The 16,155-nt window shown below is 45.2% G+C and overlaps 1 protein-coding gene across 4 annotated transcripts in view; it reads right to left on the bottom strand.

Annotated features, from left to right (window-relative positions):
- LOC147633576 (ATP-dependent zinc metalloprotease FTSH 8, mitochondrial-like) overlaps positions 1-16,155 on the bottom strand; it is a 72,266-nt gene that overhangs the window by 37,874 nt on the left and 18,237 nt on the right. For 2 of the 4 annotated variants that reach the window (XM_086806694.1, XM_086806690.1), the window contains exons 2-5: positions 13,801-14,083; positions 13,619-13,696; positions 13,352-13,482; positions 11,868-13,106 (exon numbers count right to left, since the gene is read on the bottom strand). In XM_086806694.1, the coding sequence (XP_086662820.1) occupies positions 11,868-13,106; positions 13,352-13,482; positions 13,619-13,696; positions 13,801-14,083 (1,731 nt within the window). Of the gene's footprint in view, positions 1-11,867; positions 13,107-13,351; positions 13,483-13,618; positions 13,697-13,800; positions 14,293-16,155 lie in introns of all 4 variants that reach the window. The other 2 variants (XM_086806692.1, XM_086806691.1) reach the window with 2 other exon arrangements.

The following is a 16,155-nucleotide window of genomic DNA, read 5'->3' as shown; positions in this document are numbered from 1 at the left end:
GGTGTCGTACAGGTGTGCCTTCTCTATGGAATGCTTTGCTGTAATAGCGAGAGTTCTTATTTGGAAGTCCTGGGTGAAAGCTTCGAGGGATCCTATTGGTAGAGGATTCTACAAGTTGTACTTTGTACTCATTTTTTATCAAGTAAAGAAATACCGCAAGGGGCGTCACTGCTTTTTGGGGCCAATCGGTGTCCTTGTACTATTTGCAGGAGCACTCTAGCTCCACCTGTTTGTTTCCTTTTCCAGGTTCCCATGGGAGATGAAGTGTTTTGTGTGCGAGTGTTTCTTTCACCGCCCGTCAAATTTCTGAAGGCCGATTTCATAGTTCCATCGCCGAGATATCGTCGACTTTCTCAAGGAGGCGAGCCCGTGGTTGTCACATCAAAAGCTTCAACATGTGAAAAGTGAAAAGGAAGTGCAGGAGACAGTGCAGGATTGTGAGTCTTAGCCATTATGAGGTGAAGAGGAAAAGCTAAAGATGAAGCTCAAGAGAAAAGACACCAAGGACAAGAAGTAGTCAACCAGGAACAAGCAGCAGTTGAAGTGTTATGGTGCAAGAGATGGGTAGAAGGCTATGACTTTCGACATTTTGTCACCAGTGGTATCTTCACGAAGGCTTCATGGGTTCGGAAGGCAGCTTCTTTCTATATTTAGCAGTGGTGATCTACTATGCTTCATTAGGGACTTGTGCTTACCACTTGGGTGGAGTGCAAGCAGGTTTTGGGTGCCTGAGGATGTATCAGATGAGGCTCAGATGGAAGTTGAGGAACTTGATGAGGTTCTTATTCCCGAGCAGATACTGGCACATTAGGAAAGAAAGGTACAAGGTAAAGTTTTCCATCGCTATCTTGTGAAGTTCAAGAACTATTCACCGATGGATGCGAAGTGGATGGAGGAGGGTGACTTAGCAGATTCACCTCAGGTATTACAGCTTTATCTTGATGCCTTTGAGTTGGAGCCGACTCTTGCGACGGCTTATTTAGGTTCAACAGAGCTTGGGTTTGGAGCATTGCCTAATGCTCAAGAGGGGGGTAGCACCTCCACTCCCTTGTTACAGACAGGCTCAGTTTTTCATCTAGAAGTCGCTTGGTGACATCTTTGTATTCACCTGAAAGTACTAAGGCTGACAGTACATCTGCTTATGGGACTTCTATGATATTGTGTACTAGTCACATGAGATGGTAAAGTTGGGTATGATTCACAGTCGGCCGCACCATGAACTATATCTACAACTATGGATGGTTTTTGCCTTTGGAATGGCATGGTTTGGTTGAGCTCAAAGTTTGCAGCAAACCGAGCTAACACTTCGAGACTCTATGGAGGGCATAAGTCTTGCGGGCAGTCCTAGAGTTGATTTGGTTCATATATGGATTGAACTCTATTTGTGCATGTATGCATACACTTTTTGAGGTATTATGGTATTCTGGTGCCATTAGATCTTGGTACCCTTGAGAATACATTAGGCAATGGGTAATACTCTGGATGTGTCAGGATGAGATGCATGTATATTGGTATGATACACCAAGTACTTTATTATGTTCATGGGTGCATCACTGAGTGTGACTTCTACGGGATAGCCATGAGACATGTGGGAAGTACTTCGTGGATGTACTGTTTGGATGCATTGAGTGCTTTCATATGCTCATGTTGTACCTCCAGTCATGGATATTCATGGGTGTAAGGCTTGCGAGCAACCTTGAGACCGTTATTTTGGAGTAAGTAGAGCATCTTGAGGAGCATATTGTTTGTGAATGCATATATGTATCATGCATATGTGTGTCATATGTAGAATGATGCATGGTTTTGTTTCTGGCTAACACAAGTTACGTGTTTCCACTTGGTTTTAGACTTTTGCTGCAGGTTTCTGAAGGAACAAGCAAGAGTTGTTTGTCACTTTGACGTGGCAGTGTGGCCTTATTGTCCAAGATGATTGTTTCATCACCCAGATGCACTGGAGGGGCATTGCTTTGGTCATATGGGGACTCTTTCTTCATTGGATGCTTACTGTGTTATTGAGTGCAATCAAGGACGCTTGCTATTTTTCAAGAGGGGGGTATGTTACGACCCTGTGTTTTTCCCTCTGGACAACAAGTGGGTGGGCAAAAAGGAAACCCATATATGGTGGCCAGCCCAAGTGTGAAAGGGGAAAAAAGGGATTTTTAAAGTTTATAAAGTTTAATAACCTTTGAAGGCTTAAAATATTATTTTTATTTGTATGCGTTTTTGCTATATTGCTTTTGGCGTTTTTGAGAAAGCGAATCGCCTCTTTATAAAAAGGCGAAGGGTGGCCATGTGATGGAGAGTGGTCGCCATGTGGTCGGCGGCAAGTGCCGGGTGGTGGTCATCGTTGGGCAGGTCGCCGTATGGAGTCGGCACTGTTGCGCGTACGTGTGGAAGACCCGGGTGCTGCTGCGCATGGGCTACAGCCGGGCGCTGCTGCGCATGGGTTACAGGTGGGCGCTGCTGCGCATGGGCTACAGCCGAGTGCTGTTGCGCACATGGGCTACAGCCAGGCGGACTATGGTCAGCTACGGGCGCCAGGTGCGCGTGTCAGGTGGGAGGCTCTCTACGGGCGCCAGGTGGTTGCACGTATGGGCTTCAGCTAGCAACGGGCCCAAGGCGGGAGACTCTCTACAGCAGGAGGACTACAGGCGGCCACAGAGGCGCAAGGGCTAAACAGCACGACTCTCTCTCTCTCTTGGAGGAGAGCTAAAGGAGGCACCGAGGGGCTAACAGCCAAGGGGTTTCTCTCTCTCTCTCTCTCTTCGCAAGCAGGTGGGGTTGCAGGAAATACACAGACGAGAGACCTCTCTCTCTCTCTCTCTCTCTCTCTCTCTCTCTCTCTCTCGTCATGGATTACAGGCCTTGTTTACGGGATTGGGATACACAGAATCAAGCTAAGATGCACAGGATGATGTTCTTGGAAGAGATGTGTTGTTGCTCTTCGTCTTGGACTTATGTGTATTCACGGATGGCTTGACACGTCCTCTATCTTTCTCTCTCTAGGTTTTGGCAACCATGCTTGGATGGTATATCTATCATGGAAACAGGACTTTGGTGTCGAGGAAATAGGCCTATGGTTTATGGATACAGGTCTATGGTTTATCAAATACAGGTCTCTAGTTTCATGTGGAAAACATGCCTTTGGAATTCATGTGGATAGATTCTAGTTTTCTCGAGGTTACATGCAAGCTGTGACTATAGGAAGAACATGTGGTTTGGTACAGCCCTACTACTGTTTAGGAAAGGGTTTGTGGGATCCATGGTAGAGATGGAGAAGACCTTTCCAAGCAAGGAGGTGTCGTACAGGTGTGCCTTCTCTATGGAATGCTTTGCTGTAATAGCGAGAGTTCTTATCTAGAAGTCCTGGGTGAAAGCTTCCAAGGATCCTATTGGTAGAGGATTCTACAAGTTGTACTTTGTACTCATTTTTGATCAAGTAAAGAAATACCGCAAGGGGCGCCACTGGGTTTTGGGACCAATCAACGTCCTTGTACTATTTGCAGGAGCACTCTAGCTCCCCTTGTTTGTTTCCTTTTCTAGGTTCCCATGGGAGATGAAGTGTTTTGTGTGCGAGTCTTTGTTTCACCGCCCATCAGATTTTTGAAGGCCGGTTTCAGTGGACGTTGATTTGTGAAAAAGAATTCTCTTCGAGTGTCATGATGTTCCAAGTGCAAGGGACCTGACATTTAAAGAACTCTTGCATTAATCAAGAGATATTTCTATTGGGCAGAGATGCGGTCCTATGTGGAGGATTATGTTAAGACGTGTAACCACTAGCAAGTGAATAACTATGACATGCAGAAGAACTATCTGTCTTAAGAACTATGAAAAATGCAAAAATGAATAGAGAGGAGAGAGAGAGAGCTGTTGTTGAAACAATGTTTTCTGTATATATGTATCAAGGTGTACATAGATCCTAGCCAATCATGGCCTCAAAAAGGTGACATGTGCCTATGACATGTCTCACCTATGAGGGATCAGATGACTACACAATGAACTACTCTAGCCTACTTATAGGCTCATGGAATTGTCCCTACCTGTACTACTCGACTGTTGTCGGCCAGGTCCTTGGACAAAAAAACAACTAAACACACTGTTTAATGCCTAAAAAGGCTCCTAAATCCTAGCTAAAATAGAGGGTTAAGTGTGTCCACAACTGTGCATGTGACATCCCCTCCTGCTAAGCTTGATGACGAGAATCCAACTGATCTTGGATGATTGACATCACCCCTTTACTACATGTGGACTCCATCCTTGGCATCCTACTTCCAAAACTTGAGGCACTCTTGACCACTTGGATCTTGTCTTGAAAACCTCCTACTCCAATCTCTAATGCTCTATTCTACCTGCACCTGTTCTTCTTGTCCCCTCCTTGGGCTGAAGCCTTGTACCTTTCTTAGGCTAAGAGTTAGATCCCTTCTTGGAAACTTGCAACCCCCTTGTACCTTTCTTAGGCTAAGAGTTAGATTCCTTCATCCTTGTACCATGGCTGCCGGGCTCAGCATATGGGGCCTTCATACCCCATGATACCCACCGGGGGGCTCTATACCTCGTGGCTGCCCTCATTCTCGCACCACTAGGATACCTGATGTTGAAAAACCACTTGGCTGCGTTTTCCTGTCTGGACCAAAAACAGCCACCTTTGTTTTCCAAATCTGCATCGATTCAGCACCTCTAGGACTTCCACCAAGGCCCTGATACCAATGTAACATGCGGAGGAACTACCTGTCTTAAGAACTGTGCAAAACACAAAGATGAAGAGAGAGAGAGAGAGAGAGAGAGAGAGAGACGTTGCTGAAACATTGTTTTCTGTATATATCTATCAAGATGTACATAGATCCTAGCCAATCATGGCCTCCAAAAGGTAAAATCTATGCCTATGACTTGTCCCACCTATAAGGGATCATATGACCACAAAATAAACTGCTCTAGCCTATTTATAGGCTCATGAAACTACCTGTGTACCCGACTGCTGTCGGGCAGATCCTTGGACAGCAAAACACCCAAAAATTCCATAAACAGTTAATGCCTAAAAAGGCTCCTAAATCCTAGTAGCTAATATAGAGGGTTAAGTATGTCCACATCTGTGCATGTGACAATAATGCTAGTCGCCTTAGGTAGGGTGGTTTACTTCATCCTCTCAAGATACCAGAGGCCAAATGGCAAAGTATCCCCATGGATTTTATCATTAGGTTACCTCTAACCAATCAACATGATGCTATCTAGGTTGTCATGGATAGACTGCTGAACAAGATCTCCCCACACGGACTACAACTAAGAGTCATGAACTGGCTGCTTATGCGTAAAACAGTTATACAAGCTTTATGGTTTGCCTGAAGAGATAGTAAGTGATCGCATTCCTAAGTTCCCTGCAGGATTTTTGCGAGCAGACTTCACTAAATTGAAAATAGGTTAAGTATGTCTTCCTCTAATCATCCAGAGAGTGATGGTCAAACTAAGAGTACTAATCAAATTTTTGCGAGCAGACTTCACTAAATTGAAAATAGGTTAAGTATGTCTTCCTCTAATCATCCAGAGAGTGATGGTCAAACTAAGAGTACTAATCAAATTTTGGAGACATGCCACCGGCCTTTGTTTCAAAAAGGCGGTCGGAATGGGAAAGGTACCTTCCACAACTTGAATTCGTGTACAATAGCAATAAGCATTCACCAACACACTTTAGTCCTTTTACGCTTATGTACGGTTTTCAACCTCAATCACCAATTGCTTTAGAATTGGGTAAGATCCATGATTGGCAAGCAAGAGATTTCTTGCAAGATACACAAGAGATGCTTAACATTGCCAGGGAGAGTCCAATGAAGGCTCAGGATCGAGCTCAAACTTATGCTAACCAAAAAAGATCTGCTACGAATGGAATACTACTGAACTACCTTTTCTTTGGGCATAAGATAGGTCTGCCATTGTTCTCCATTGTTCACACATGAACTCCATGTGCTCGTTCATCTACCTAGTGGATCTGGGTATGCATAGTGGCTTCAAAGTTGTCTTCAGTCCACTTGATGGTTCAGTCAATGTTTGGTCTACCTTGTCCTTATGTTTGGCACTCCTCAATCAACCACCCTAAGTTTTCTACATTGTAAAAGTTCTCCAAAGCAATAAAGCAAATACTCTTGCTTGCGGGATGGGGCCCTTAAATGGGTAGATTAAGACCCAATCTGGTGTCAACTCTACATATTCTCTATACATTGTAAAAGTTCTCAAAAGCAATAAAGCAAATACTCTTGCTTGCGGGAGGGGGCCCTTAAATGGGTAGATTAAGACCCAATCTGGTGTCAACTCTACATATTCTCTCTATATCTCTACCTAATGTATTAAAAAATAAAGTGGATTGCTTCATGCTCACTAACATAAAGGTATAAATAAGGCCAAAAGCATTTTGGTATCCAAGAAGTTGTGGGAAATCATCTCTGGTGATGAACCTCGTCATCCATTGGCAGAACCACCCACGACTCCTAGGACTGTTGCTCAAGTGGTTGCGGCAACTAGTCCACAAGCACTTACTCTAGATCAAAGAAGGTGGGATTCTCATGATGCCCAAGCCATGTCGGTAATTAATGGATATCACAAGAGATCACACATGGAGCTATGGAGGATGAAATGTCATCATCATGGTGGAGTGTTAGAAAAGAGAGAGGGAGAGAAAGAAAGAAAAAAAAGAAAGATATATTAAGCGTCTACTAAAGACCCAATGGGCCTATGAGACCAAAGTGATACAAATTACAATAATGTCCATGGCATATCTCATCATGGAATAGAAAAAAAAACAGAAAGAAAACATAAACATAGCTATCTCACGAGGGTGATACAAAACTGTCCAGGGAGAGAGAGAGAGAGAGAGAGAGAGAGAGAGAGAGAGAAATGAAATGAAATGATATATTAACGTCCTCAAAAGGCCAAAATGACCTATGAGACCAAAAAGGTTACAACAATTGGTGTGATATAATGTCTGTGTAAGAAAAGCTAAAACAACTAACTGAAACTGAAACAACAACTATGAGGAAAAGTAAGGTACTAGGAGCTCCTAATGGATAGCATCTCGGAAGGAAAACTCCAGCAATAAAGGTAAGCATCATATACATCACTATCCAAAGATGTCTCTCATCAGTCGATGGCGGATATCCTCAATGTCCTCCATGGTGAGTACTCTGACTGAACGTCTCCCATGCCGTGCTAGTATGGTCCTGATCCTCTGTTGTAGTCTCCGCCGGTGTCAAGATGAGCCTCTCATCTTGGGGCGCCTGGACCGCCCCAGCTCTATAGCCCAATCAATCAGTGTACCTCTGGTGCGGCTATACTCTGGGGCTAGCTGCAATGCCTGCTGGCCTGACTGCTCAATCTCTGGTCCAAAGAAGTCTATAATCTGCCTCTGTAGGTGTCTCTCCCTCTCTGATCCCCTCCCTCTCAAGAGACCCTCTCTATGTCTACGTAGCTCCAACAAGTATAATCCGAGGCATCTCTGATCCTGGTATCTCATGACTCTGGAAAGTGGTCCGAAACCCTCTCTGAACAGGCAGTGAAAACGGCCTCGTATCTCATAATATACTAGACAGTGACATATGTAATGTAACTCTGTCTCTGGCTCCATCTGGCACAACTGACAAATCCTAGCCTCAGCTGGTACTCCTCTGAATCTGCCAGTCTCAAACTCTAGCTGGTGTGAGGATGTGCGCATCTGACCAATAGCACACCGTACCCATGAGAAAGATGAGTATCCATGTAGCTAGGTCTAATCACAAACCCATCCTCCGTGAGCTGGAGAAGATGATCTCTATAGAAAACCATCTTCGTACCAAGCTCGTGTGTCGGCTGTATCCATGTCCTCCTAGTGTCCAGCTGAGTCAAGTCCTGCCTGATAAGTCTGGTAATCTCTGCCCGTGTGAGAGAGAGGGAGGGTGCATCCAGGGAGTACTGAAATGGAGATAGCCAGTCCATACTAAAGCCATGCAGTTGGAACCAAGCTGTCATCTGTGCATACCAACATGATCCGTCTCCCTGTGATGCCAACTGTCGTGAAGACTTAACAGCTAAGCGAGCATATCTGTCTCTAGGGAGAGCCCAAGTGCTATGTATAAAGGAGACTGATCGAGTGAGTGCCTCTACTACCAACGGGGGGGCGGCCATCTCTACACGGATAATATCATGTGGTACGGAGGCCTTAGCCCTAATCATCCGAGAAATCATAGAAACCAAGGGTCTCTCCATACATCTCCATCCATCAGTGCTACCGGCTCAACTGTGGTGATCCACTGAGGGTCCCCATATCTCCGCTTCATACAACATGGCTGAAGTGACCAAAGTGTCAAAGAGCCAGAGCTTTGTTCGAGGTTCCTGAAACTGAACCTGCGAACACATCCTCTCTAGTCTCCCCAATGCTGCATAAGCTCTGGTCAATCTGGTCTCCACTGCTCTCCTCAAGGAAAATAGTGGGCCACTAAAAACCACACCAAGGTAAGTATATGCATCTGTATACTCCACTGTCTCCTGACCATATGTAAAGGTGGGTGCTGACCTCCTAACCCACTGTGCTGTGGTGTTAAACACCATCACCTTGGTTTTACCAAGGTTAATAGACAATCCATTGTCCTATGCAAACGTGTGCAATGCATCCAAATGACGCTGCATCCCCTCTGGAGAATCTGAGATCAACACAATATCATCAGCATACAATAACAGCGGAATCCATGTCCCTGCTAGCTGTGCTCCTCTGTCACCCTCCCGCTCTACATAGTCCGAAACCTCATCCACATACATCCCAAATAAGGTGGGAGAAAGGGGGCAGCCTTGTTTCACCCCAAATAGTGGAGTGAACCATCTCAGATATACCCTGAGTAGTACGTACCTGCCCCACAACTGTCCTGTATAAAGCCATGATTCCCCAAATCAGCTCTGCGGGCACTCCCATCTCTTGTAGTCTGCGCATCAGTCTAGCTCTCGGTACTGTGTCAAAAGCTTTGCGGAAATCTACAAAGCAACAATAAATCCTCCTGCCATATGATCTGCCCTCCTCAATAACTCTGAGTGTCAAGATATGGTCAAGAGTGGAGAAACCTCTCCTGAACCCTGCCTGCCCTGATGCACGTATGCCCTCTCTCTCTCTGCCCATCTACTCAACTCCTGCTCAAGAATAGATGCATATAATCTAGCCAATGTGTGACCAATCATGATGGTATGATAATTCCCAGGAAGCATGGGATCCCCTAACTTGAAGATAGGCACAATCGTGGACATATTCCAAGTCTCAAGAAAACCCTCACACATGGCTTGGTTAAACATCATAGCAATAAGCTCTGCAAGCATATCTCTGGCATGAATAAAGTGCTCTGCTACCAAACCATCATGATCATATGCTCTCCCAGTCCTCATCCTGTCAATAGCTTTCCTTACCATCTCAGCAGTAAAGAAAGCACATGTCTCTGGGCATGGCTCCAATGGGTCTGGCAGGGACGGCTGTCCTGGTGCTGTGTACAGGGATGCTGCATACTCACCCCAAATCTCTGTGGAGGTAATGGCTGGTGATGGTGAATGCTCATGGAATAGTCTCCATGCCTCGCCTGAGTCCTGACTCATAAATAACTGATACAAATCCCTCTCTAACTGAGCAAGATAAGCCCTCTTCTTCTGTCGCACTAGGCGCCAGAACGTAATCCGTGACTGTCTGTGAGTGGTAACACCCATGAGCACCTCTCTCTCTAATCTGATCCTCATCTCTCTGCACTCCTCATCATACCAGCTGTTCTGGGGCATGTTCCCAAATCGTCTCCGTGTAGACTGACTATGGGGATATGCCTCTGATGCTGCAGCATGAAGCGTCTCTATCAATATATGAGTGAGCTCATCTAATGGCCGTCCCGGCTCCTCAGCACATAAGCGTCTGTATATCTCATCCGTGTACACGGTGTCACTCTCCCTCGTAAAGGTATAACGAGTCTGTGTGGAGACCTGTCCCAATGGAGCTGTGCTGAACTGAAATGTGAGAGTGAAGGACAAGAGGTTCTTTATTATTATGTAAGAGACACAATTCTTGCAGGTGTCATCAACATCATCTACTGTCCAACTCAAGACAACGTGGCAAACATCTTCACAAAAGGCTTCCCAAAGATAAGTTTAAAGCTTTTCACAAAGCTTTAAGCTTGATACAGTTTGTGATATGATGTTACTAGGGGGATTGTGATAGATATGTTACTAGAAATGTGTATTAGACTGTAGGCATTAGTATTAGTTAGGTGAAATTTCCCCTAGCAAATAAAGTGTCACATATAGACTATGGTTTGCAGTTTATAACATGACTGCCGTTAGATCAGATGCCACTTGTCATGATATCTTTTAATCTTATTATTAGTAAGGACTAAACACATATAGGCCCTTTCTTTTATGTAAGTGGAACTTTAATCTTATCAAGATATAGTCATGGTTTTGTGTGGTTGACATGTATGTGTGCTTTTTCATTCTGTACCTGCACATTCCCTCTCTCACATGTAACCTAAGTACTACAGTGGTATGAAACACGTGTGGTGGTAGACTAGTCGTGAAGTGGTCTAGAGATCTGAAGAGTCAAGACCTCATGCTAACGTGGTGCATGTGCCTCTCTCTCTCTCTCTCTCTCTCTCTCTCTCTCTCTCTCTCTCTCTCTTACATGCACTTGATGCGGAAGCGTTTAATGATAGTAGAGATGCATGAAAACAATACCGAAAACCGAGATGAGGGTCGCGAGGTAGAGAAGTACACAAGAACATAGTCTCAAGAGCCCCCACCGCTATCCGGTGTATTTGCTTGTTGTATTGCAAGACATCCAGTGTATGCAAAACCTAACTTAGGGTCCACTACACCCTATATCTCTTGCACTACCTTATACATGTCCACTAAACCCTATATCTCTTACGCTACCTTTAAACCTTATACATGTCCTCAATTGTCTTGGCACATGCATCTGAGGGGACTGATGCATGTAACACTCAGCTTTTCCACTTTGCAACGAGTGCTTATCTGCCTTAGCTTCCTGCTGGGTGTGTTCTCAGCCCCAAGCGAATCTCCATGGGGAACACCAATGCTTCTAGTGGGGAAAAAAAAATAAGACCATGCATTTATGCATGGATTAAGAGTCGACATATCACTAATAAGATTTTTAGTCTTATGCAAGAGCATGTTTAGCAAAATGAAAGCGATACTGACCTAACTTTGATACTAAATGATGAAAATGAGAAGAAGATGCAAGTGAGGAAGCAAAAACTTGCCTGCCAAAACAGACTACGTCTTGCTGAGCTTGAGCTTACACAAAAAGTGTGAGTGGAATTTCAATTTTCATTGGAAAAGGACCTCTCAGGCAGAAGCTTACTTGTCACATGCATCAGGCCTCAAATGCATGTACCATGTCTACTAAGTTCATGTGCATGCCTTTGTGAGCCCTAACCAATAAATGTACGAAACAATTGAGTGTACAAACAAGTAGGACGCACTAGGGTACAAATAGGTGCATGCCTGTGATGGAAATTCTTGTGTCCCAGAAGCAAAGGCCTATGAGGATGTGCAGGCTGACATATTGAGCTAAGTGGGCATAAGTTGCAGCCTAAATTTTTACCCATCTCCAAAATTCTCAAGGAGAACACTCAGTTTCTTTTCATAAAATTCAATAATTTGTCACTGTATGTGTAAATGCAAACTTGCAGATGCCCATATAAAAGTGCATACATATGTTTAGAATCAAGGCAAATTATCCAAGATGCTATACCACTATGGTTAAGGAGAGGAAGAAACAGATCATGAAAGGCCAAAATGGCCCAACACATGGAGAAGAAAATGCATGGGGAGAGAGAGAGAGAGAGAGAGAGAGAGAGAGAGAGAGAGACCTTGTGCTTCTTTTCAAGCCCACCTATAATCCTATCAATGGCTGCTTCAAAGCTTTCCATGCATACTCCTTTTTGTTCATTTCTAGCTGCAATGAGTGCTGCTTCATTGCAAACATTTGCAATATCAGCACCAGCAAAGCCCGGTGTAAGAGCTGCCAATCGTTGTGAATAATACGAAGCCTCCTTATCAAGTTTTAGCTTTGCCAGATAAATTTGGAATATTTGTTCTCTTCCATTCAAGTCTGGATGATCAATGGTGATTTGCCTATCAAATCGGCCGGGCCTTAGTAATGCTTTATCCAGTACATCTGGTCTGTTGGTGCCAGCAAGTACCACCACCCCTGAGGTAGTGGCAAACCCATCCATTTCCACTAAGAGCTGGTTCAATGTACTCTCTCTTTCATCATTTCCACCAACAAATCCCCCTCGACCCCTGGCACGACCTATGGCATCAATCTCATCAATAAAAACAATACTAGGAGCCTCTTCTCTAGCCTGCGCAAATAAATCCCGAACTCTGGAAGGACCCACGCCCACAAACATCTCAATGAAATCAGATCCACACATGGATAAGAAGGGTACACCAGCTTCTCCAGCCATTGCCTTAGCAAGAAGAGTCTTCCCAGCACCTGGAGGACCCACCAGAAGAGCTCCCCTTGGTATCTTGGCACCCAAATCTTCATACTTTTTGGGGTTTTGCAAAAAATGCACAAACTCCATAATTTCCAACTTTGCTTCGTCACATCCAGCAACATCTTTGAAGAAGACCTTATCTTTGGTGTCCTTGTTAAGCTTAGTCACTCTTGCCTTGCCAAAACTGAAGAATCCTCCCATGCCTCCTAGCCCTCCTTTGCCCTTGTTTGTGCCGAATCTGTTCTGTATTATGCGGGGCAGAAAGAAAATTGCAGCAAAAAGAAGGATTGCCGGGGTGAATCTCATCAACTCATGTAGCCAGCTCACATGATTCACAAATACAGTTGGCACATAGCCATGTGGATGAATGCCCAGTGCTTCTTGAGCTTCTTCAAGTTTGCGCTCGAAAGACTCTACACTTCCAATGTTAAAAAAGTACTTGTACTGACTGCTACTTGAGCTGGTGGAGTGTTGTTGTCCATGACTTGTTGCTTGTTGTGCAGGTGAAGTCTTCACAAAAATTTTTGCCATGCCCCTATTCACAACTTCAATATGATCAACTAGTCCTGGCTCAAGCAGCTTTATTTTGAATTCTTGATAGCTGATCTGCAACCAATACACCAAAAGAATTGTCAGACAAAGCATGCACATATATATGTATGTATTTATGTAGGTATGTATGTGGGTGTGCACGGATGTATGACTATCTCATGTGTGTATCTCACGTGTGCAAGTGCATGTGTAGCATGCAAGCATCGTATGTACATACGTACGTATGTATCTCAATTGTGCATGTGCATGCGCGTGCACATGGGTGTGGGCATAGGTGTTGGCATGGGCTTAAGCATGACCTCTTGGGCATCATCTAGAGGGAATGACCGCGTGCCAAGCACGGCTATAGCAGCAATAGCCACTGCAAAATACGTCATTAAGGGGTGCTTTTCTGCCAAATCACTGGAGCTTGGTTGATCCTCGGACTTCACTGCAAGGCATCAAATTATTGGGCCATAAATACAAGCATCACTGAAACCTTCAAGAAAGATATCATTCCAGCCTGATCTACTCATTAAAAAAAATCATAGATGGGGGTTATGTGTAAAGGATGAACTCAAACCTACCATGCTTAGGCTTGCCTTTGCCAGCATCATGACCCTTTGGCATTCCTTTTGCCCTTTTGGGATAGAACTTTTCGAAACCTGGAGAAACCATTAACAAGCAAAGAGCTAGCAAATAAGCTTGCAAACTAAAAATGACAAACAGCCTATTGAAATCAAACCCATAAAATTGATTATACACTGACCACTTTTCTTCATCGATTCACTTGAAAAGCTTCTCCATAGCCTTGCCATGTGGATCGGTAACCTTTGCAACACCTGGCCATGAGGCCCTTTGGCAAATGCACCATTAGCATGTAGAATGTGTTCAGCCGGTTGGAAGCTTCTACCAGATAGCTGCTGAAAACTTCTAGAAATGTTTGATGCTGTTGTACACCTCCGTGGCAAAGACGATATGATTTGTTGATTGTTTGACCGTTGTAGACATAAACACACGTCTGATGAGCCCTCAGTAACCAAAAGTTTCTCCTAAAATACACATCATTTCAAGTTGATGAAGCAATCTCATGCCAGAGTAAAGCAAAGACTAAAAATACGGCTGGATACAGATAGATCCCCGCCCGTTGCAACCGTTGTGACGGGCCAAGGCTTGGATGTGTAAGATTGCCCATCCAAGCTTCACAAGCAGTGGTGATGCCTTCCCCTCCCCATGGGTAGGGACCTTATATATAACCAGCCTGATTGGAGAATCAGTACAATTACGACAAAACAAAAGCAATTATGTGACACCACTCACCTACGTATAGGCTTTATATGTAGAACACTTGTGCCCATGTGCTAGGTTTTGGGAGTAAGTACAGCGGAATCAACATTCAGAACACACACAAGAGTCCTAAAACTATTGTGACACCACTCACCTACGTACAGGCTATATATGTAGAACACTTGTGCCCATGTGCTAGGTTTTGAGAGTAAGTACAGCAGAATCAACATTCAGAGCGCACACAAGAGTCCTAAAACTATTGTTATGTATTATGCACAAGAAATAGTTTACAATTGAATTCCTGAAAACAAAGGAGATATGACTGAGTCAAAATGTCAACTACAGCCTTGTGTCCTACTGAATACTCCTGGTTAGCACTTCCTACAGGGCAACGCTCAGTGAAGCCCAACACTGAGAAATGCAGATGATTTTGACCAAAATCCCATGCGTGTATATATGTGCATCATCATTGCTCGTCGGCTTGTTTTATTGATGTCAGGAAGCTCCATAGGACAACCCACAACTTGCACCAGTAGCCGATTGCCTTGTGGCTCGGCGGACTGCCAGATGGCACACGCGGCTATTGGAAAACCTGCCCGCTTGTTCTACGCACCTGAACTAAAGCCTTTCTGCTGTCTGTATGGGGGAAGATGTGTCACATTCTCCCCCACTTGCATTGCACTTGTCCTCAGCTGCACAGTTTCCACATGAAGAGCCGTCTTATAAAAGGAAAAGATTCCACGACATCACAAGAAGTACGCATCTCCGAGCTGACCCCCCCCCCTTTCGCCCCGGCGCGTGCACAGCACAAACCTGTCACCCTCCCCCCAGCGCCGCCCTTGCTTGGTCGCCCCCCCTCCCTACGCAATCTAGGGGCGCCAGCCTCTGCACTCGCTGCCCTCCTTTGCGCCCGCTGTCTCTCCCGCCTGCCCTGCCCGCCCTTGGGCTCTCCCCTGCCACCCTTGCCTCTCCCACCTCCCCGTCTGCCAGCCTCTGTGCCCCAGCCTCCTCCTCGTCCCTCTCCACCAACCCTCCTCTTCCGTCGAAGCCCCCTACTATGCACCACCCTTCCTCCTCCTCTTGCTCCTCCATTTTCCTTGCCCGCCCGTTAGCTCTCCCTTCCCTTCAAGTTCTTGCGCTGGGGTTTTTTTGTTCTTTTGGCAAGCTTTTGGCTCCTCTGGTCTTTCCCCGTCAGGAGGACTCCATGGCAGCCGCTCCGTCATCCCCGACCAAGACCGCCATCCCTTGCCCATCCTTTTCTGAAGTGGACCTCCAGCACTTCACATCAACCATCACCTCCCTAGAGGCCTCCACCTTGATTTGCAAGATTTTGGGTAGCCACCAAGCGTGCGGACAGCTTAAAGATCTTCTGCAGGCTGGCCTCATTGGCAAGTTGGGAAAGATCATTGATATTCATCCTCTTGGGAGGAGATATTATCGGATGGAGTTTGATTCACCTACAGCATCGGATTCCAATGCTGTAGGTGAATCAAACATGATCAGATAGGGTCATGCAATTGAGCCCCGTCGCATTGTGAATGGACCAAGCCTTCTTTGCAAAGTGGCAGCACGCCGACCCCCTCGCAGGTGTCTCACACTTCCCGGTCACAATTTCCTTTCCTGGCCTCAGGAAGGAGTACTTTCCACTACTCTCAATGATTGAGTTATCGGGAGAGTAATAGAATCCCTCCCCCAACAACTGTTAGTAGTCATCTGAATGAGAGAGAGAATTAGGGTTAGGTTTTTCATGCGGGAGACATACACACAGAGAAGCAAGGGAGAGAGAGAGAGAGAGTTGTGGGGATAAGTCAACTCAATAGCATTGAGTGTGTGACTC

Source organism: Cibotium barometz, chromosome 12, assembly GCF_041138505.1.
Source record: "Cibotium barometz isolate CiBa-2024 chromosome 12, ASM4113850v1, whole genome shotgun sequence".
In the NCBI taxonomy this organism is placed as follows: Eukaryota; Viridiplantae; Streptophyta; class Polypodiopsida; order Cyatheales; family Cibotiaceae; genus Cibotium; species Cibotium barometz.
Note: the sequence above shows the minus strand (reverse complement) of the source record. Positions and strands in the feature narration are given on the sequence as shown.